General features: G+C 42.1%; 1 protein-coding gene and 1 pseudogene across 5 annotated transcripts in view; both read left to right on the top strand.

Moving 5' to 3' along the window:
• The first annotated feature begins 12912 nt into the window (after positions 1–12912).
• Positions 12913–21357, top strand: part of NRG2 (neuregulin 2) — a 168931-nt gene continuing 160486 nt past the window's right edge. For all 5 annotated transcript variants that reach the window (XM_011382279.2, XM_011382278.2, XM_011382277.2 and 2 more), the window contains exon 1: positions 12913–13648. In XM_011382279.2, coding sequence (XP_011380581.1) covers positions 12913–13648 — 736 coding nt within the window. The remainder of the gene's footprint in view (positions 13649–21357) is intronic.
• Positions 16938–17055, top strand: LOC111732563 (annotated as a pseudogene).

Raw genomic sequence — 21357 nt, 5'->3', positions numbered from 1 at the left:
ATACTGTATCCACTCTGTCTTCCTTCTTGTTATATTGGAAGAATCACTTTTCCTGTCAAAGGGCAGCCCCTCTCTCTGTGCTCTTGTGCTCATCCTCTCATCTTCCGCAGGGCTTCCCTCTTCATCTAGCCTTTCTCTCCCACAACATTTTCTTCCTTCTTATTGGAACATTCTCATTAGCATCCAAGGATACTCTAGCATCTCTCTCCTATTTTGGTAAAAACCCTCCCTTGACTCCACATCTACCTCTAAATAGTGCTTCATTTCTCTGCTTGTCTGCACAGCAAAACTTTTTGGGAAAATTGTTTATACTGGCTGTCACCACTTCCTTACCTTTCAATGACTCCATTCTGGCTTCCTTCCAGGAATCCATCACTCCACTGAAACAACTTTAGTCAAGGTCATCTGTGACCTCCATGTTACTGAATTCTATTGATCTTTCTCATCTTATTCATCCTCTTACTAACATTGGACATAGTTGACCAATCTCTTTTTAAAATGCTTTCTTCTCTTGGCTTTCATGGCACCATTCTCTCTATCTCCTTTCCTGACTCTTCCTCTGCTATTCAATCTCTAAATGTTTGGTTGCCCCAGGACTAAATTCTAGACTTTCACCATGCTCACATGGCCACTGTGCATTTGAACTGTGGCTAGTGTGAAATGAGATATGCTGTGAGGATGAAATATATTCTGAATTTCAAAGACATGGAATTTTATATTCTTGTTTATACCAAGAATATAAAATATCTAAGTAATAATTTTATATGAATACATATTGAAATAATATTTTGGATATATTGGGTTATTTAATTTCATCTGTTTCTTTTTACTTTTTTAATATGGCTACTAGAAATTCATAATTACATATGTGCCTCACATATATTTCTATTGGACAGTATTGTTCTAGATCCTCTTCCTTATCAGCTTTCTCTTTCCATCATCTTATCTAGTTCCATAGCTTTAAATAATACCATCTACATGTTGACTCCTAAATTTAGACCTTTAACTATGAACTTTCGTTTGAAGTCTGGTACTTGAATTTCCATTTGAATGTATAACAGGTAACATGTCAAAATGGAATTTTCCATTTCCCCAGCCTCATTATGTTACTTGCTAAGTTTCCCATCTCAATCAATGGTGTCATCATCTGGCCAGTTGCTCAAATCAAAAATTGAGTCATCTTTGATCATTTTATTTTATTTTTTTACCCACTTCATCCAATCTTCCAGCTGGTCCTATTGGTTCTACTTTCAAATTGTATTTTGAATTCCATCCATTTTTTCTCATCTCCAGTGCCACTACCCTAGTCTAAGCCACTTGTCACCTCCTACCCAGACTGCAGTAACAACTTCCTAACTGCTTTCTTTACTTCCCCTCTTGCACCATTACAGTTTCTGTTCCATATCTCAAAGTGATCTCTTAAATATAAACCAGATCATGGCATTCTTCTACTTAAATCTTCCAGTGACATCCCATTGTACTTAGAATACCATAGCCCAGCATAAATCTGACCTCTACTTATATCCCTAACCTTATTCCATGCCACACTTTTCCCTTGTTATAAAAATCTCCAACCTCACTGGCCTTCCTTCTAAACTTTAATCATGTCGGGTTTCTTATAGCCTCAGGCCCTTTGGACAGTATTCTTCCCTCTGCCTCAAATGCTGTGCTTTCAGAGTTTTGTATGGCTGATTCTTCTTCATCCTTCAGACTTCAGCTCAAATATTGCCTCCTTAGAGAGACTATTCTTGCAAATGGCATTCTGTCCTAGTCACTTTAAATTTAATCATACTCACACACTCTTCCATCCTCTTACTGAAATGTTTTATTTATTTGTTTCCTTTTTTGTCTCTCTCTCTTTAAGAGTATAAGCTCTTGGCTGCTGGTCAAGATGGCGGAGCAGGTAAACGCTGTGCTTGCCTCCTCTCACAACCACATCAAAATTACAACTATATTACAGAATGGCCATCACTGGGAGTCACCTGAAGTCTTGCTGATCAAAAGTCCTACAACTAAGGATTCAGAGAAGAGGCCACCTTGAGGCTGGTAGGTGGGGCGGAGACGTGAAATGGGCCGGTCCCACAACCACGTGTGGCAGTTGAGAACAGGGAGAAGTATGTCAGCTGCGGAGGTCCCCTGAATAAATGAGGAGTCCCGGCCCCACACTAGCTCCCCAACCCAGGATTCCAATGCCGGGAAGGGAAGTGCCCACAACCTCTGACTATGAAAACCAGCGGAGATTGTAACTGAGTGAGGTGGAGGGCTGAAAGAGTTGCAGCCTTTCAAGGCATCCGCACACAGACTTACTTGGCGACGGGCTCACTCTCTCTGAGCTCGAGTGCTGGGGCAGCAGCTCGAAAGGCACTAGAGACCTATGGGGAGGAAGTGAGTTGTCTGGCTTCAAGGAGAAGGTTGGAAAGACAACTTTCTCCCAGACAGACATGCTGGCAGAGGACATTGTTCCTTTGTTGAGCCCTCCCCTGCCCGGCTTGCAGACCAGGCAGGTGCCATATCTGAGTCTCCATTGTGTAGCTAACACTGATCGCTCCACCCAGGTTCTTCCCTGAGACCCCACCCCTCCCAGCTAGCGGGCCCACCAAAGATGCTTCCAGTGGATTTTCCATCCAAACGCCTGTCTTGGTTCATGCTGTGGACTTTTCTAAAATCTCTCAAAGGTTCACAAAACCTAAACAAGCAGCATCTGGCCTCTGCGTGCCCCATACTTCTTGCTGAGTAGCCTCAAGCCTGGCATTAGCGGCAACCAGTCTCAGTTTGCAGCTTTGCCTTTCAAGGCACTTTCAAGCCCAGCATGGGAGGCAGCCATCTGTGGATTGCCTGTTGGCTCATGCCAGGTGACCCTGGGCAGGGCACAGGCTGCAACTCAACTTGGCCTGCAGCAGGACCCCCCCCAGGAAGCTTTGGCCTGCACACCCGGTGGCTGGCTTCTCTCTGAGCTGGAGCATCACCCACAGTCACATCTGGGCAGACAGGGCAGGCACCAGAGCCCTCCTAAAGCAAATCCTGCTCTGTAGGGTCAGCATCTGCACAATAGCCTCTCTACTGGTCATGGCCAGTCTCTCAACCAACCAGCCCAAGCGACAATCCCTCCCATTGATGAGCAAACAGCAGCCAAGGCTCAACTACAACAGGAGGGTACACACAACTCATACAAGGGATATACCTGTTGCACCTGGCTCAAGTGACCAGGGAAGCCTGTGTCACTGGGACCCACAGCAAACCTGCTACATAAGCCCTATTAAGATCGGGAGACATAGCAGCCCTACCTAATACACAGAAACAAACACAAGTAGGCAGCCAAATGGGAAGACAAAGAAATATGTCCCAAATGAAAGATCAGAACAAAGCTCTGGAAAAAGAATTAAACAAAATGGAGACAAGCAATCTACCAGATTCAGAGTTCAAAACACTGGGTATAAGGATGCTCAACGAACTTAGGGGAAGAGTAGATGAACTCAGTAGAATTTTAAGAAAAAGATAGAAAACATAAAAGTGGAGATAGAAAACAAAAACGTATCAGTCAGAAATGAAGAATACAATAACCGAAATGAAGAATACCTTAGGAGGAATTCATAGTAGATTAGATGAAGTGGGGGAATCAAATCAGTGATTTAGAACAGTGGTCCCATCCTTTTTTGCATCAGGGTCTGGTGCTCCTATAAGAATCTAATGCCTGATGATCTGAGGTAGAGCTGAGGTGGTGATGCTAGCTCTGGGGAGCAGTTGCAAATACAGACGAAGCTTTGCTAGCTAACCTACCACTCATCTCCTGATGTGTAGCCCAGTTCCTAATAGACCACAGACCAGGGATTGCGGACCCCTGATTTAGAAGATAAGGTAGCAGAAAACTCAATCAGAACAGCAACAAGAAAAAAGAATCTAAAAAAAATGAGATTAGTTTAAGGGGCCTCTAGGACTGCACTAAGCATAACAACATTCGCATCATAGGCATACCAGAAGAAAGAGAGAGCAAGGAATTGAAAACCTATTTCAAGAAATAATGACTGAAAACTTCCCTAACCTAGAGAAGAAAATAGACATACAAGCTCAGGAAGCTCAGAGAGTCCCAAACAAGATGAACCCAAAGAGGCCTATAGCAAGACACATTATAATTAAAATGCCATAGGTTAAAGATAGAGATCTTAAAAGCAGCAAGAGAAAGACAGTTAGTTACCTATAAGAGAGCTCCCATAAGACTGTCAGCCAATTTCTCAATAGAAACTTTGCAGACCAGAAGGGATCGGCATGAAATATTCAAAGTGATGAAAAGCACGAACCTACACCCAATATTACTCTACCCAGCAAAGCTAGCATTTAGAATAGAAGGACAGAAAAAGCTAAAGGAGTTTGTCATCACCAAACCAGTATTACAGGAAGTGTTAGGGGAGTTTTTTAAGAAGAAGAAAAAAGATAAAAAGATAAAAAATATGAATAATAAGATGGCAATAACTACATATCTAGCAACAATTACTTTAAATGTAAATTGATTAAATGCTCCAATCCAAAGATCAGGTGGCTGAATGAAATAAGAAAACAAGACCCTTACATATGCTGCCTACAAGAGAATCACTTCGGATCGAAAGACACACACAGACTGAAAGTAAAGGGATGATAAAAGGTGTTTCATGAAAATGGAAACAAACAAATAAAATATCTGGGGTAGCAATGCTTATACCACACAAAATAGACTTTAAAGCAAAGGCTAAAGAGACAAAAAAGGACCCAGTTATCCCACTTCTGGGTGTTTATCTGAAGAAACCCAAAACACTACTTCGAAGGAACATGTGAATTTATATGTTCATTGCAGCATTATTTACAGTACCCAAGATATGGAGGCATCCTGGGTGTCCATCAATAGGTGAATATATAAAGAAAAGGTGTTATAAAGTAGAATATTACTCAGCCATAAAAAAGAATGAAATCTTGCTATCTGCAACAACATGAATGGACCTAGAGGGAATCATGCTGAATGGAGTAAGTCTGACAAAGGAAAATAAATGTCATATGTGGAATCTAGAGAATAAGATAAACAAACCAACAACAGAAACAAGCTCACAGATGCAGAGAGCATTTTGATGGTAGTCAGATTAGGGGAAGGGGAACAGGTGAAGGGGGGAGGGGATTAAAAGGTACAAATTGGTAGTTGCAAAAGTCATGAGATGTAGAGTACAGCATGGGGAATATAGTCAGTAGTATTGTGATAACTGTATGGAATCAGATAGATACTGGATTTATCAGGGTGATCACTTCATAAGTTATATAAATATCTAATCACTGTGTTGTACACCTGAAACTAATATATTGTATGTCAACTATACTTGAAAAAAAAATTTTTTTAAATTAAAAAATAAAGAGTATTTTTACCCTCTTCAAAAGCAGGGACCTCTCGTGTCTTATTTGCACTTGCATTCTCGGTATCTGGTATAAAGTTAGGTGTAGAGTAGGCACTTAAAATAGTTTTGAGTGATAAATTGCAAAGTAAATATTAATCAAATGGATTTTTAAAAAGAAAGAATGAATAAAACAATTTTTGGAATAAATTCATGTTGGAATGAATGATATGGAATGTCTTAGAAGCTAAGGCATAGCTTATGGAGTTTGTATGCATTAGGCCTTAATAGATATTAATTCCTTAGTGTGATTGAATTTGTGAAGTTGAGCAAATACTGAGGACCTATATAAAATTGGATTGCTGAGAGGACAGTGGGACACTGAGCCTGAGAGACAATGGGGGTGTGGGGTGGGGATGAAGAGGATGGTACAGGGCAGGTGCTAGCTCAACAGATAATAGCCCCTGACTCTGATTTTGCCTAGATTTTAGCTCGAGCAGGAACCGTGGCTATTATTTCTTTAGCATCTGGGTCAGTATGTATAGTAGGTTTCATAAATGTTTTCTGGTAGAATGAATAAATAAATTTATGAATTGTAAAGAAAACTCATGAAAAGTAACATCTTAAAATTTCTGACTGTGGATGATATTGGAAGTGTCTAGGAAGCAAATGAAAAAGAATGCACATAAACTGGAAATTATGAGGTAGAAACAAGGTTGAATTGGATACTTAAAAGATATACTAGCCTGAGAATAATTTCTTCTTCTCGTCATGCTTCACGCCCCCAGAATTGACTCAACCTTAGAGTTTCTGTTGACCTCAGGAGAGGATTCCCAATACACAAATTGGGAAAACAGAGGGAGGAAAATCTTTAAATGTTAAACAGGAAAAACAAGCAGCTTGAAGACATCTTACTTTTTTTTTCTCAATCCGAATCAGATATGCTATGACGTGTAAAAGAAAACTAATGATGGTGTGAAGCATGAGTATATTATCCAATTGCAATAAAACAGGACAGATACATCTGTGTCTAGATCGTACTTCTGCTGGGGTCTATTTTAGGGAGCTTCTGGATTTGTATCTAAAAGTGATATCTGGAAAAGAGATAACAATTTGTGCTCACATAGTGCTTTTCATCCAAAGGTCTCAAAGCACTTTACAAAGAAATAAGTATTATTATCCCAGATGGAACAACTCAGACATAGGGGCTGCTGCCCTTTTCAGCAAATTAGGAAGTGGAAGCCCTTGGACTCCTGACACAGGCCTAAGCTAAAAATTATTCAATCAGGTCTTCTCTTGATTGGGAGCTGGGACAACCAATGATATGACTTTTTTTTTTTTTTAACATAAAGTAGAACATCGGGTTCCAGTCTTAAGAATTTTAGCATGTGTTCAAAACATATGAAAACGGGTGGTTTTAAAATTGCTGAATTTGGGGTAAAATATGGCTACTGAAACTAAGAAAAGTGGTTATTCTAGTCAGACTAATAATAGCTAACATGCTGAGCTTTATTCTAAGTGGACTATATACATTATTTTATTTAAGACTCGCAACAATTTTAATGAGGCAGGAACTATTATCGCTTCACTCATTTTATACAGTTGAGGAAACAAAGTCACAGAAACACAAAGCAATTAGGCCAAAATATCAGTTAAACAAATGGCAGAGCTAGAATTCAGATGTAGGCAGTCTGAGTCCATTGCCCACTCTTAGACAGTTACTCTGTGCCAGGTACTGTGAAGCATTTTGCATGAATTATCTCACTGATCTTCACAGAACTGCTAAGAGGTAGATTTATTATTACCCCAATTTTATTGGAGGAGGAAACTAAGGCTTACAAAGGTGAAGTGACTTGCCCAAATGCACATTCCAGTAGGGATGGAGCCAGGATTTTGAAATGTAGGCAAAAGAGCACTAGGCAAAGAGTCAGGGTTTTAGTGCTGTTTCTGCCACTAATTAGGCTGTGTGACATTGAGCAATTCCAATCACCTCTATGGTCTCTGTATTTTCCTCTGTGAAGGGATATCAGGCCATCAGGATGCTAAAGTCCTTCCTAGTGCTAATAGTCTCAGATTCTCTATATCTGTTTTCTATTTAGTTCTGTGTTTGAAAAATCCTTGGAGGAAAAGAAATTAACCACACAGAACCTGAGAGTGACTCTGGAAGCCAAATTTAGAAAACAGACCTCAAAAGGAGAAAAAAGAAGTTTACCAACTGTCTTTATTTAGAAAATGAGACTGTCCTACAAAGTGTTTGGCTTGATTGGAAAGACTCAGTGACCACATAAAGGCCATACATTTCTTCTTCCCTAGCCAGTTCTCCTGGATGTAGTAAGTCATATAACCTGGTTCAGTGGCCATTTCTGGCCACTGAATTGGCTAAAGCTGGAGAAAGTCCATCTTGTGTGGGAGGGATCTGAGAGAAGAAGCCAAGCTTTTCATGTGGGTGTTCTATCTTGAATTCAGAATGTCTATTCCATTCTGTCTACTTCTGTTTTTGTTCTCAGTGATTATTATATAGTGACACAGCCCACTGCTACCACGAACCAGTTTTATCACAACCTTGTGGGGAGCCATGGTGGGTAGTGAACAGGTCTGGCTTCCATTTCTCTGTGGTTCTATTCAAAAGTGTGAGCTTGATCCAAAGGAAATGAAATCATTATCTTGAAGAGATACCTGTTCTCCATGTTCTTTGAAGCATTATTCACAATAGCCAAGGTATGGAAAAAAGTGTCCATCAATGGATGAATAGATAATAATGGATGTGATATATATAATGGAATATTACTCAGCCTTTAAAAAGAAGAAAATCCTGCCATTTGCAACAACATGGATGCACCTGGAGGACATTATTCTCAGTGATATAAGCCAGACAGAGAGAGACAAATACTACATGGTATCATTTATATGTGGAAACTAAAAAAAAAAAAAGTCAGACTCATAGAATGGAACAGAATAGAATGGTGGTAGTCAGGGGCTGGGGAGAGGGGGAAAGGAGAGAGGTTGCTTAAAGTGTACAAACTTTCAGTTATAAAATGAATAATCTCTTAGGATCTAATGTATAACATAGTGACTATAGTCAATAGCAATGTATTATATAACTGAAATTTGCTAAGAGAGTAGAACTTAAGTGTTTTCACACACACACAAAAAGATAAATATATGAGGTGATGGATATATTAACTCAAGTGTAGGAATCCTTTCATAATGAATCTCAAATTATCACCTTGTATACTATAAATATATTGCAATTTTGTCAATTATATCTTAATAAGGCTAGAAAACTTCAAATAAATGAGGGGGGACCCTAAAAGTTGAGCTTGAGTTTGTGATAAATCATGGCCCCATCAATAGTTTTGTGATCTTGGAAAAGTCACTTAAATTCTTTCATGTCTCAATTTTTCTCATCTTTTTGTAAAATTATGCTTATACCACTTGGTCCCCAGAGTTATAAATTTCAAATAATCTGACATTGGTGGAAGTAATTTGGAGAGGTTACAGACCTCTCAGATGACAATGAAAATGAGGCCAAGAGATGCTTCTCACTCAGAGATGTGGTGATGGTGTGCACAAAGCACATGCTTTGGCAATGGGCAAGCCTAAATGGGAACCCTGAGTCTGCCTGTCATTTGGGCATTATTAAATCTCTATAAGTCTCTTCAATTTGTAAAATGCAAAGTTGTTGAGGAATAGAAATATAGACATGAAACTCTTGACACACAATTGGCCATTAATATATGGTGGCTATTATTTTTATTATCAATTATTGAATTATGATGAGGAGTTAACAGGTTCAGAATATCAAGCTTTATTTTCTTAGATATGCATACTAACTCACTTTCATCCCCAGGAATTAGGCTGTCATAGGAAACCAAATATCCTCCTCTTCTATACTAAATGGCTGAGGCTAATTCTGGAAGCTTGTCCTCACACATATCTTACCTTGTGGAAAACTGGGCAGGTACCTTTCTTTCCTTTAGAAGTCTTTGCCTAAGTCCCCGCCTTCTATGGCCACAGACATCCTTATAGAATTAGGATTTCAAAACTTACCTTTGCAGTCTAAAGAGGATAAAATTATAGTGAAAAAATTCCCAACCCTTTTTAGTATGAGAATCTCATTTTAAGCTAAGAAAATTTCAAAGAATCCTATATAAATAATAGTTCTATTTTAAGTAGCTTTTGATTGAGGAAAATACATAATAACATTTCAGCAACAGTAAAAATGTAGAGGATCCCCTCTTAAATATTTTTTGAATAGATAGTATCTGAACTTGATCAAAATTCATGAGGTACAAAAGGGAATACCATGAAAAGTATCTTTTTGCACCCCACTCTTCAGTTATCCAGTGCCCTTCCCAGAGCCAACTATTGTTTTAATTTCTGCTTGTCATTTCAAAGGTAATCTATGTTCTATAAATATTTATGTATTTATCCTTTAAAAAAAGACAAAATTGTAGCATATATTGCCATTCTTCTTCACTCTGATTCAGTCTTCTTCATATTAAAGTGTCTTGTTGTACTTAAAATAAATATGTGAAAAAATATGTATTTTTATTCATCACAGTGGCATCTACTACTGAAAAGTTGCATCATATTTTTTTAATATACAGAAAGTCTTAGTCCACAGTAACTATATACCACTTAGAGATTCTCAGCTCTTAGATTGGGAACCACTGATATAAGTAAAATATCAACATTAATTTTGGCCCTAATTCTGCACCAGGTATTGTTCTAAGCACATTACACTTATCTCACAAAGTCTACATCCCTCAGACCCTACTAGTCTCAGTGTAAATGTTATCTCCTCAAAGAAGTCCTCCCTTATCCAAGTAGACCTACCCTCTCCCCTTTCCATTATTTCTTATCATTTCATCCTGTTTATTTCCTTCAAGACATGTAGCACTCTAAGTAATTTAGTTACCTATTCATCTACCTGTTTACTGTTGTCTTCCCAACTAGAGTATGAGCTTTGAGAGCAGAGACAGGGTGAATTTGGCTCACTGCAGTCTACCTAGTGACCAGTACTGTGCCTCTGTGCTTGGCACAGAGGATCCATTCAATTGGATGTTTACTGAATACATACATATTGAGCAAAAAACTTTATGAGGTAGACCCTCTTATTACCTCCATTATACAAATGAGGAAACTGAGGCCTAGAGAGTGGAATAGACTCATTCCAAAGTTAATAAGTTATAAAATTGGTTTGAAACCCCCCTCTGCTTGACCCCAGAGCACAAGCTCTTCCTTCACTACTTTGGCCTCAGAAACAGAAGACTGAATACAGTCCTGGCTGTGTGTGATCTTGAAAAAAAGTTCCCTTTTCTCACTGAGACTGTTTCTTCCACTGAAAAATGAGAGGGTGGAGTTAGTTATCTTCTTTATAGTGATGTTCTGTGATGTATGAGATCTGTGATCTATGAAATGAAAATGGGGACAATGAAGGGGTCAACAAGATGGGCTGCGCCTTTAAGTGAGTTGATTTTCTGTTCACTGAAGATTTGCTGATCCTTATTCTATGCCAGGCACTGTGTTGGATCTCCTATCAAATAGAGATCCAAAGACTAACAGGACATAGTCCCCACCATTAAGGTGCCTGGTCTAATGGGTCAAATGCAGCCCCATTAACAGCTGCTTGAAGTACAGTATAGGTCAGTGCAGCAATGTGTCTGAGACACACGGTAATACAGAAGAGAAAGGGATTAATTCCATCGTGTATGTGTATGGTGGTGGGAATGCAAGAGAGGAATGAGGTATAATGCTGAGCTGAGCCTTGGAGAAAGAATTGTTTTCTAGGTGGACAATGTAGAGGTGAGGCTTCCTGGATATGAGACATTATGTGCAGAAGCACACCAAGAAACAGGACAACGTGCCAAGGATTGCTAGGGTAGGTGGTTGGAGCCCGGAGTATGGGAATCCACGAAGAGTCATGCTGAAGAGCTCCGACCTTACTCCTTAGAGCAGTGGCAGGGGCAAACCATGTGTACAGTTTGTTTTGAGAAAGATGACTCTGGCAGTTGGTAGGACTGGAGGAGGGTGATGGGGCAGGTGTGGAGACCAGCTGGGAGGCTTTGGCCTAGGTGAGAGATGATGAGTACTTGGACTTACAGTATTCACCGCAGAGTTGGAAAGGAGCTAGATAAATTGGAGTTGTTTTTCAATGTAAAGCCAAAGGACTTGGTGATTAATTAGATGAGGGAGAATAAGATGAGACTAAGGGATTTATGGGAATGAATTGGGGGCCAAGTATAAAATGGTGCATTAATAATTATAGGGAATTTGGAATGGGGTGGGAGAAATAATGCTGCTGGCTTTGGGTATGTTAAATTTAAGGTGTCTCTTAGACAGCCAGGAAGAAAGGTCTAGCTCCTTCTTTCCTTTTCAGAATAGCAGTCTTAGCCTAACTCAAACATCCTTGGGCCAGTTTCCTGCCAGGCCCAGTCAGGGATAAAATTCTCCATCCACATCCTTCAAGCATATAAGCTGGGTATTGAAAATTCTCTGGATCCTTATTAATATGAGAGGAATGGGTCGTGAATTGCTTTTTAAAATCAGATGCTGGCTCTGATATAGCAAACTCTCCTGCCTCTTGTAAGCACCAGACTTTTCAAAAGAAACCATTTCCTGTGGAGAAGCTTCTGGCCTGACAGGCTCTGCTCTCAGGTTAACTCCCTAGAAGCCCCCACCTCCTTTGGGAGCGGCTTTTTAAAAATTGAGATTGCAACCTGGTCCCGCCTGGAGGTTGGGAAGAGCCCAGAGTCTTGGGACTAGACCCTCTCCCAACCACTACCCCTGGGTAGGTGTCCTCAATGCCGAGACAAGACCCCACGTAGCCCCAACTCTTCCCATATTGACAGGACTGGGATCCTTCCCCACTCAGCTCGAATCTCCAGCGCTCACCTGGCAGTGTCAGGGCCGAGCACGTGGGCTCGATTAAGGGTCAGCTTCTAGGGTCCTCGCAGGGAAAGGGACAACCCAGGAGGCGGAGGCTGGACACCCAACCGCCTCCCCCTCCCCTTCCAACAGCGGCAATCTCTCTGGCTGCTGCCGGTGGTGGCCAAAGGTAGGGGCACGCCCTTGTCCCACTCCTGTGTTCACAGGACGGTGCAAGAATCCGTTATCTCTACTCCGCCTCCTCGTCACGCACTACCCCACTGTCATGCGGATAAAACACCAGAGCAAAGGGTAGGACGGCCCTTCTCGTGCCCCTGCGGGCCCTGAAGCTGGGCCCTAAAGCAGTGCAGTCCCAAGCTTCTCCTGCAGAAGCCGCGCTCCTCACTCGGTCCGGAGGTAGAGGGGGCGCGAGAGAGCAAGTGGGCGGGCGTCCCATCCTCCGCATCCTCCTCCAGGTCCTGGCGCGCAGGGTGCGAGCGCTGCGCGGCTCCGCGCTGCGCATCGCGGCCCACTTGCCTCCTGCCCCCTGCCCTAGCTGGGCCACCTCCCCGGGCCGCCGGTGGAGGGCTACGAGGCGCTAACGTTACGCTGTTTCCGGTTTTCCAGCAGGCTCTGTTTCCCCTCCCAAGGCGGCGGCGGCGGAGCGGCGGAGCCCCCCAAATGGCCTGGCCAGATGCGGCAGGTTTGCTGCTCAGCGCTGCCGCCGCCGCCAGTGGAGAAGGCTCGGTGCAGCAGCAACAGCGACAGCAGCAGCAGCAGCAGCAGCGGCAGCAGCAGCAGCAGCAGCAGCGAGAGAAGCAGCAGCAGCAGCAGCAGCAGCGGCAGCGAGAGCAGCAGCAGCAGCAGCAGGAGCAGCAGCAGCAGCTACAGCAGCATCTCTCGTCCCGCTGCGCCCCCAGAGCTGCGGCCGCCGCAACAACCGCAGCCCCGCAGCCCCGCAGCCCGGAGAGCCGCCGCCCGCTCTCGAGCCGCAGCTGCCGGCGGCATGAGGCGCGACCCGGCCCCCGGCTTCTCCATGCTGCTCTTCGGTGTGTCGCTTGCCTGCTACTCGCCTAGCCTCAAGTCGGTGCAGGACCAGGCTTACAAGGCACCCGTGGTGGTGGAGGGTAAGGTACAGGGACTGGCTCCAGCCGGCGGCTCCAGCGCCAACAGCACCCGCGAGCCGCCCGCCTCCGGTCGGGTGGCGCTGGTGAAGGTGCTGGACAAGTGGCCGCTCCGGAGCGGGGGGCTGCAGCGCGAGCAGGTGATCAGCGTGGGCTCCTGTGCACCGCTCGAAAGGAACCAGCGCTACATCTTTTTCCTGGAGCCCACGGAGCAGCCCTTAGTCTTTAAGACGGCCTTTGCCCCCCTCGACACCAACGGCAAAAACCTCAAGAAAGAGGTGGGCAAGATCCTGTGCACTGACTGCGGTGAGTCGCCCCCTCCCTCTGCTGGGGAAAGGGGGGAGGGGCGGGCTAGTGGAGAATGGGGGCGGGGAGGGGAGGTGCTGCAGGTGCCCAGGCCTGGCAGCGCCGGGCCGCTGGGGGTGGAGCCGCCCCTGGGCCGGGCGCCTGGCACGGGTGGGTGAGGGGGTTGAGGTTGGGAAGGAGGATCAGGCTCAAAGTGTGCCAGGGGTGGGAGGCAGGGGGAGGCTCTGGCCTGTGCCAGCAGGGATCTGCGGCTGATATATGGCATGTGGGGCTGGAAAGCTGCCATCATAGCCCAGTAGCGGCAGGAAAAACAGCGAGGTCGGGGTGGTGCTGGCCAGAGGCTCGGTGAGTCAGGAGTGACCCTCGGAGGCCTTGCCCGCCCTGCTCCCACGGGCCTGCCTTGCCCAGGCTGGCAGGGTCTGCAGGAGCAGCTGAGCAGACTACTAGGATATGAAGGCCTCCGCTTACAAGTTCTCCTAGGGAATGATGGCCCCCGCCCCCTCCTTCCTCTCCTGGGCTCCCGGCTCTGCTCATCCACACCGCTGGCGCAGGCAGAGTTGGACTTTTTCTGCTACTGTTTTCCGTCCTCCATGTGGCTCAGGTTTTTTTTTCTCCATCGTGATTTTCTTAATCGTGATTGCTTGCTTAGTGGGTAGTACAGTCTCTCTTAACCTCCGGGACTAGTGAGCAGACACCTCTCTGGGCTGTTTCTGGAAGATCTTACTCGGTCTGTTGATGGTGATGACGATGAAATAGAGTAACTTCTGCTGACTGCTGTAAGTTCAGCTCTGACATCTTACTGGAAGGATGTGTTGACTGCATCTCTTATCTTCATGATGTTGGGTGCTGCACAGGAATGCAGGTGATGAGAAACAAAACACCAAAATCTGTAGATCTATGCAGCTGGGAATGGAGGTCTCTCTTGTCAAAAGTCAAAGAAATGTCAGTTTAAGAGCTTTTTCTTCTTGTCCCCGAATCCAGTAGTTACTTCTATGGCAAGCATTTCAAGCCAAATTGTCCTCAGATTGGAGTATTTGTTAAGCTTGTCTTGTGCTTATTCATACTGGTGTTTCATTTTGTCCCAACTAAGGCTGTATTTGGTGCTTGTGGTGTGACTCTGAGCTGTGTAGTCACTGAATTGTAATAGATGTCCTGGGCTGTCATAGAACTTGGTATTCTGGGTAGTGCAAGGAGGCATTGAGTAGCAAAGAATGTAGAACAGCTCAGGAAGTTTTGCTGCCTTCGTCTTTCTAAATCAATGCTTTTGACTTTTGGAAGCTTCCCTACTCCCCCCTCCCTACTACCACCCTGTCCTTCAAGAGACAAATTTTAGCTTAGTGGTGGGAGTGTATCTAGGCATTATGTTCGATTGCGCTCACTTTAATCAAAAGAATCTTGCAGTGTCTTAAGAAGTGAGAAACGTTTGGTAATAACAGCAGTTTCCCTCTCTGACATTGTTCTGAGGAATATTGTTGACTGTTCTTCAGTGTTGGTTTTATGCTCTGAAATGTTTTATGATGACAAGTTGAGACCAGTTAAGAATTTCTAATTTTTTATTCTGCTAAGTATTTTATCTGAGATCCCTTGGGGAGCTGTGGAACTGTATTGTGCAGTAGGAAATAGATAGTAAAAACATTTATTGAACCTCGTCCAAGGACGGCTTCTGTTTTGGATTTTGGTGAGTTGCTCCTGAATATGCACAGAGCACATTGCCACATAATCCCTAGTCTGTCTACTGAGACCGGATGGTCATTGTCAGATAACCCCATAGAGTAATTGGCTCCTCTGCTCCCAGCTCCTCCCTTCCCATCAATTACACCTTGTTTGCCTTAGTGAGCATTTAAGAGTTTAATTGTTGAATGTGGAGATCATGAAAAATTTTGGGGTCAGAAATATAATCTGCTTTTAGGTTATGGTCACCTCATATGATTAAAATAGCATGTGTAGTATAGCTCTCAAAAAGATCAATTTAGGACTGCAATAACTACTAAAGAGAAGGCCCTCACACATCACAAATTATCAAGGAGCAGCACTAGTATGGAAGTAAACATTTTAGAACATAAAAATATTTGCTTTGAATTGATAGTACATAGATACATGTCAATTTAGCGGTTTATGTAAGAGGAATAGAAATTAAAAGACATGTTTGCAAGGAGAAACTTGTAGAACTGGTGATAATATGACAGAAGAGCATAAACTGCATTTTCTTGTTTTCTACTGTGTGGTTAAAGAAAAACATGCACTGGTAACGGTATATTAAATAAGGAAAGAAAATCATCCTAACTAACCACAACACCTTCCTTGTGTTCGGCAGGAAATAACTAACAAACTCATTTTCTGTTTTTATCTCCAAAGAAAGCCCTCTGGGCTACAGGATCATTGGGAATCGTTTCTCCTTGGAGCAGATTTGCCCGTTGCAAAATAGGGAAACTGGCACTTGGAAACTGTCATCATGGCAGTTATATTGAGCAACTGTGGCTGAATTGTTACTTTGTTTAGCCAGTTTCAGCTTTGAGTGTGTCTGGGTTCTCAAAGGTGTGGTTCTTAGGAGATGATCTAGAAAGTCGTGTTTGGTGGGCCAGGACTTTGAGACAACTTACCATATAGAGGGATATATTGTACTTAAAAGTTGGCACATCCCTCAGTAGCATCAACGCAAAAGGGCATACTGGACCCCTTCTAAAAGGTCCTCATAAATGGCTAATTTCACTGCAGCTGTGAAATGTTGACTGGAAGCCTGTGAAGTTCTAGAATAGCGTTGCCTGCCAGAGGGGCATTTTTATAGACCTCATGTGCTTCATTCATCCAAAATGACCACCTCTGGTGATAAAGAGTTGAGTAAAATCTTTGCATTTCTAAGAAGATTGCATATATGGAGGGGTTTTCTGTGCCTTTTGTAGAGAGGAAAAATAAAAAGTATTCTCAGAGATTAGCAACTCTGTACAATGGTATAAAAGCATCCTCTTCTGCCAATAGTCCTACATTTTTGACAATGGTTGCATATATTTTGGTATAACCACACCCTATTTTGTTGCTTTCATATACACACACATATATATGTATATCTATATTTATACATATATATGTATACATAGGTATATATGTATATATGAATATATATGTATATATGTGTATATATATATGGTTTTAAGCTGTTATCTTATTGAATAGACACAGTAGATAGCATTTTCAAAAAGAAAGATCATTCATTCATTTTTTGGGAGGACTTTCTGATTCAAAGTTTTTTTCCAAAGTATAGTGTATTTTGTTTTTAAAGACAGAGAAGATGGTCTACAGCCATACTACCTGAATGCACCCGATCTTGTCTGATATCAGAAGCTAAGCAGGGTCGGGCCTGGTTAGTACTTGGATGGGAGACCACCTAGGAATACCAGGTGCTGTAGGTGTTAAAAAAATAATAATAATAAATAAAGACAGAAAAAGATATATTCCTGGGGGACTTTACATTTGTTAGGATCATTTTTAATTAATGTGACACCTAGATTCACACAGCAGAGAAAGGTGTTCACAAAATTCAGTATAGCAAAAGCGACTGCATATTTTAAAAATGCTGTTTATTTAAAGATTCTTTTCTTCCCCAGCCAGCTGGAAACCCAGCTGTGCTGCAGCTTGAAGATGGGAAAGTGAAACTAGATTAGAAACTGACCAGTCCTAGTGGTGAGGGCAAAGCTTGGTTACAGATTTAGGGGCAGAATTACCATCATAATGTCATTATTTCTTTCAGTGGGTGCTTTTCTCAGCTGGCTGAGATTCTTGGGGGCAGGAACCATGTCTTATCTTTGAGATCTTGTTTCTCCTCACCTGCTCCCAGTGTTTGATGCTGTACCTGGCTCATAGTGAGACTCTCCTAAATGTCTTTTGAATGGATGAAGTCGAGTGAAGTTTTTTAAAAAGCCTCCAGATTAATACTAAAACAATCTTAACTCTAGATCTGTGACACCAAGTCTTGTGCTGCTGAAAAGCTGAGTTTGATGATAGCCTTTACCTGTGCCATGGGAACCTTTCTTCGGAAGGAGTCGTTATCAGCTGGAGTACTTAACCACAAAGTGCTTAATCATTGCGCTGATTGGCGTTAATGGGATTTGAGCAGTGGAGAAGAAAGGTCTTGCTAGAGAAGAAAGACCCTCTTTTTTAGAGGATAGCTTACCACTCCCCCAACCTCAGCTTTAAACAACAATAAGACAACTATCAGTTTGAATTAACAAATAGTTTGGAAGCTACAAAGAATGGTATATTAACTAAGTAGGTGACTAACTTCCTCTTGGTCCCAATCCTCTTTACCATCTTTTATTATCGAGGACATTTTAAATTTATTTCCTAATAGCAAACACATCAAGTTAGTTTTTTTCTTTATAAAACTTTACTTATATTTTTGAAGACGTAACACATTTATACAGCCCAAAATTCAGAAAGTACATAAGACTATAAGGTGAAAAGAATTCCTCTCACCCCTGTCCTCAGCTACCCAGCTCTTAGGGCGATTGTAAAATAACATATCCTTGAAATGTGTATTTCTCTAAAAGCAAAATGTTTTTCAAAATAGTCTTACATATTTTTTTCTTAACAGACGGAGAATGTTAATTTCGCCGTTAAGGTAATTTTATGGTAAATTCTTCTCAAGTAATACATATAATTTTTAACCTAGCCTAACCAGGACCTTACCTCACAAATATAACCCTAAGGTCAGGAGTGAAAATACTAACCTACTTCTCAGGTATTTTACCATTTAGACGTTTTCCATGACAATGAATTTTGTGAGTGAATCTTAATTGGGATGCTCAACGGAGAGATCCAAAGGTTTGTCACTGAGCTTCAGGGGCTGCAGCTCTGCCCATATAGCAGTTCCTACTATTTCACGCTCTTGCTAATGTCACAAGAGCATCCACGTGGGAAATCACAGGATTCCATATATGAAAAGAGAACACTCCACAGTACATGATTGCTTTGATTTTCATCCAGAAGCCAAAGATCCCAGTTGCTGATGAAGAGGTTGATTTTGACCATATTCCTGTACAGCTGGTACGTTTACATGGGGAATTGGCCCATTGGATACTAGTATGAAGTACTGTGTTTAAAGTAACTGATTTAAACATAGCATTAAAATGTCAAAGGATCAGGGAATGCCATTTGGATAAGTCTGGGAAAAGCAAATACGCAGATCTAAATAGTGGGATGTCTTCACTCTCTAAATCCTGTTGGCTTAGTGGCATGTGGCAGTTGTGAACACTGATTGGAAAAGGAAGGATGATGTCAGTATTGATGAAGTCTTCCCTGTGCAGTTTTCAACCACTTGTTCATGAGTTTTTCTTTTCAAGGTCCAAAGTGTTGTTAACTATAATTTATACCAAAGGTCAAAGAAATTGCTCCCCAAATTTTGAGTTTGGTTGGGTGTATGTGAAATGAAGACTTTTGTCTTACTTGTTTCTAGTAAATTAACCCTCTTCTCCCATTTTACTGATTGGAATTTGTACATAAAATACATCCAGTTTATGAATTTCAGGAGGTCATATAGGGAACTCTTTAGAAAACTGGGGAAAGTAGATGAATTGACTGATGAAAGTGTTAAATTGTGACAAGTTTGAAAACATGTCTCTTATGTGAAATGGAAGTAGAGTCCTTTAAAAACAACAGTGCACATGGATGAATCTTGCTGAGCTAGAGCTCCATGGAGGGCTTAGCAACTGAAGCAAACTAGGAGGGTGATTAAAAGGCATTAGGATGACATCAAAGAGGACATGCTGTACCCAGGCTAAGAGCTGGAAAGCTTTTGCCAACCTGGAGTCAAAAGACAGATTCACACTAACTGAAATCACTTGCTGCTAATCAGCGGTGATGTTTTTGTTAATTATGAAATGAGGTTAACTTAAGGGGCCTTCTTTCTCTGGCTAGTTGCTGCTGGCAGAGTGTGGCATACAAGCTCCTTTCTAAGTAACGTCCCCTTCCCGCTTTGTACATGAAGTGAAATCCAAATAGTCTCTCCAGGGACCTTCTCTGGGACAGAGCCTGTTAGCTCTTCTCTGTCCTTCTGCTCTGGACCTGATTGTGCTGCTTGCCTCCTGGGGTGGGGCTGGAGGTGGTTAACATTCCGTTTACCCTTGCAGATGTTTCCAGAGTGGCTGAGGCATAGGTATCCTAGGGGTTTCTGTATTCTACCACCAACATACCCCCCAAGATGTGATGTTCAGCTTACTTTTTATTTTCCCTTCAGAAACCGAATCCTAAATGATTCTCTTTTTCCTTCACAGATTTCCTGTCCTGTGCTGAGGACATTGGCTTCCCCCTCCTCTTTCCCTCCTCGATCTGTTTATGCAGACTGAGGATCTGTCTTTGTCCTTTAGGCTGGGATGTTTTACTTGGTCTTGATCTTGATCTTGGTCCAACTAACAGAAGCCAAGCTGAACTAACATTCCTTAGAACTGAATGTTCACCACATGGCTAAATACCTGGTCCAGCCTATAGGAAAGTCAGAACATCATCAATTCGATTGTGACAGGGATGCAATTTGGATTCCCAAAGGTTGTACTACTAAAAAAGCTTTCTTTCAATTTTATCTTTCAAGTGTTTGCTTCAGCCAATATTTGAATATGTGCTCTGTGTCAAGAACTAGGAATCTTAGAGAAGTTGCATCAGACACAGTCCTTGTCATCAAGGAGCTTACAGTCTAGCAGTACAAAGAACAGTCGTTCAATCCAGAATATGATGAGTACCATAAGATGTAGCAACATAGTGCTTTTGGGAGAAAGAGAAAAGTCATCAAGGGAGGATTATATCTGTTTAGAGGAGTAAAGAAAGTTTCTTGGAGTAGTCTGAGATGGGATTTTAACAGAGATAGATGAGATGGGGGTTGTTTAGGGATAGAGAGAGATGAAATTAATTGATTAAATTGATTCCATGCAGAGAGCAGCGTTCTCAGTAGTAGAGAGATATGTTTGTAGTACACAAAATAACCAGGACGAAGGAGAAATGGGCAAGTATTCCTCATTTTTTTTCTTATTCTTGGAGTGTTAGTATTTATGGACTGTATCACTTATCTGACACTTAACCATTTAATGCCATGCATTGTTAATTATCTTTTGTGGGGTCAGTATCTTATCTCCTTCACCTGCCTGTAAGATCTTTGGGGGCAGTAATTTAAAATATAGTTAAATAAATAGTTGATTAATGGCTATTGCCAAGAAAGAAGGGAGTGAGTGAGCCCTTTTGCTTTCTCTACTGACCACTTATGTCCTAGACAAATTTCAAGTTTCCTCAAATGACAGCCCAGGCTAAGGGACAGAACAACCACGGAAAGCATCTTCAGACATTTTGATAAAGGGCAGAATTTTGCTTCTCAGTTATGTTTCAGTTCAGTTTTATTTTTCTTGATTGTCCTTATCTTCATTTTCTGGCAAGTAATTCTCTCTTCTCACGTTTTAGAATTATGTCTAGATGGTTTTCCTCATGCTCGTCAATATTTGGCTTGTGTTTCCTTTCTGTCTTAGTTGGCATTCTGCAGATTCTCGTTTCACTTGCCACTTGAGCTTTTTGGATAGTCCCTATTCCAGTATCTCACTGGAATGTCCACTTAGATTCTGTTACTCTGGCCTGTTCATGTGTCAAGCTTAATAGCTTAGGAGGTAAAAGGTATGACCAGGTGTCTTCTGTAGTAAGCTGAGGTCACAAATTAGGAGTGCTTGTATATTTTTGCC

The sequence above is a fragment of the Pteropus vampyrus genome, unplaced genomic scaffold (genome assembly GCF_000151845.1).
Source record: "Pteropus vampyrus isolate Shadow unplaced genomic scaffold, Pvam_2.0 Scaffold470, whole genome shotgun sequence".
Classification (NCBI taxonomy): Eukaryota; Metazoa; Chordata; class Mammalia; order Chiroptera; family Pteropodidae; genus Pteropus; species Pteropus vampyrus.
Note: the sequence above shows the minus strand (reverse complement) of the source record. Positions and strands in the feature narration are given on the sequence as shown.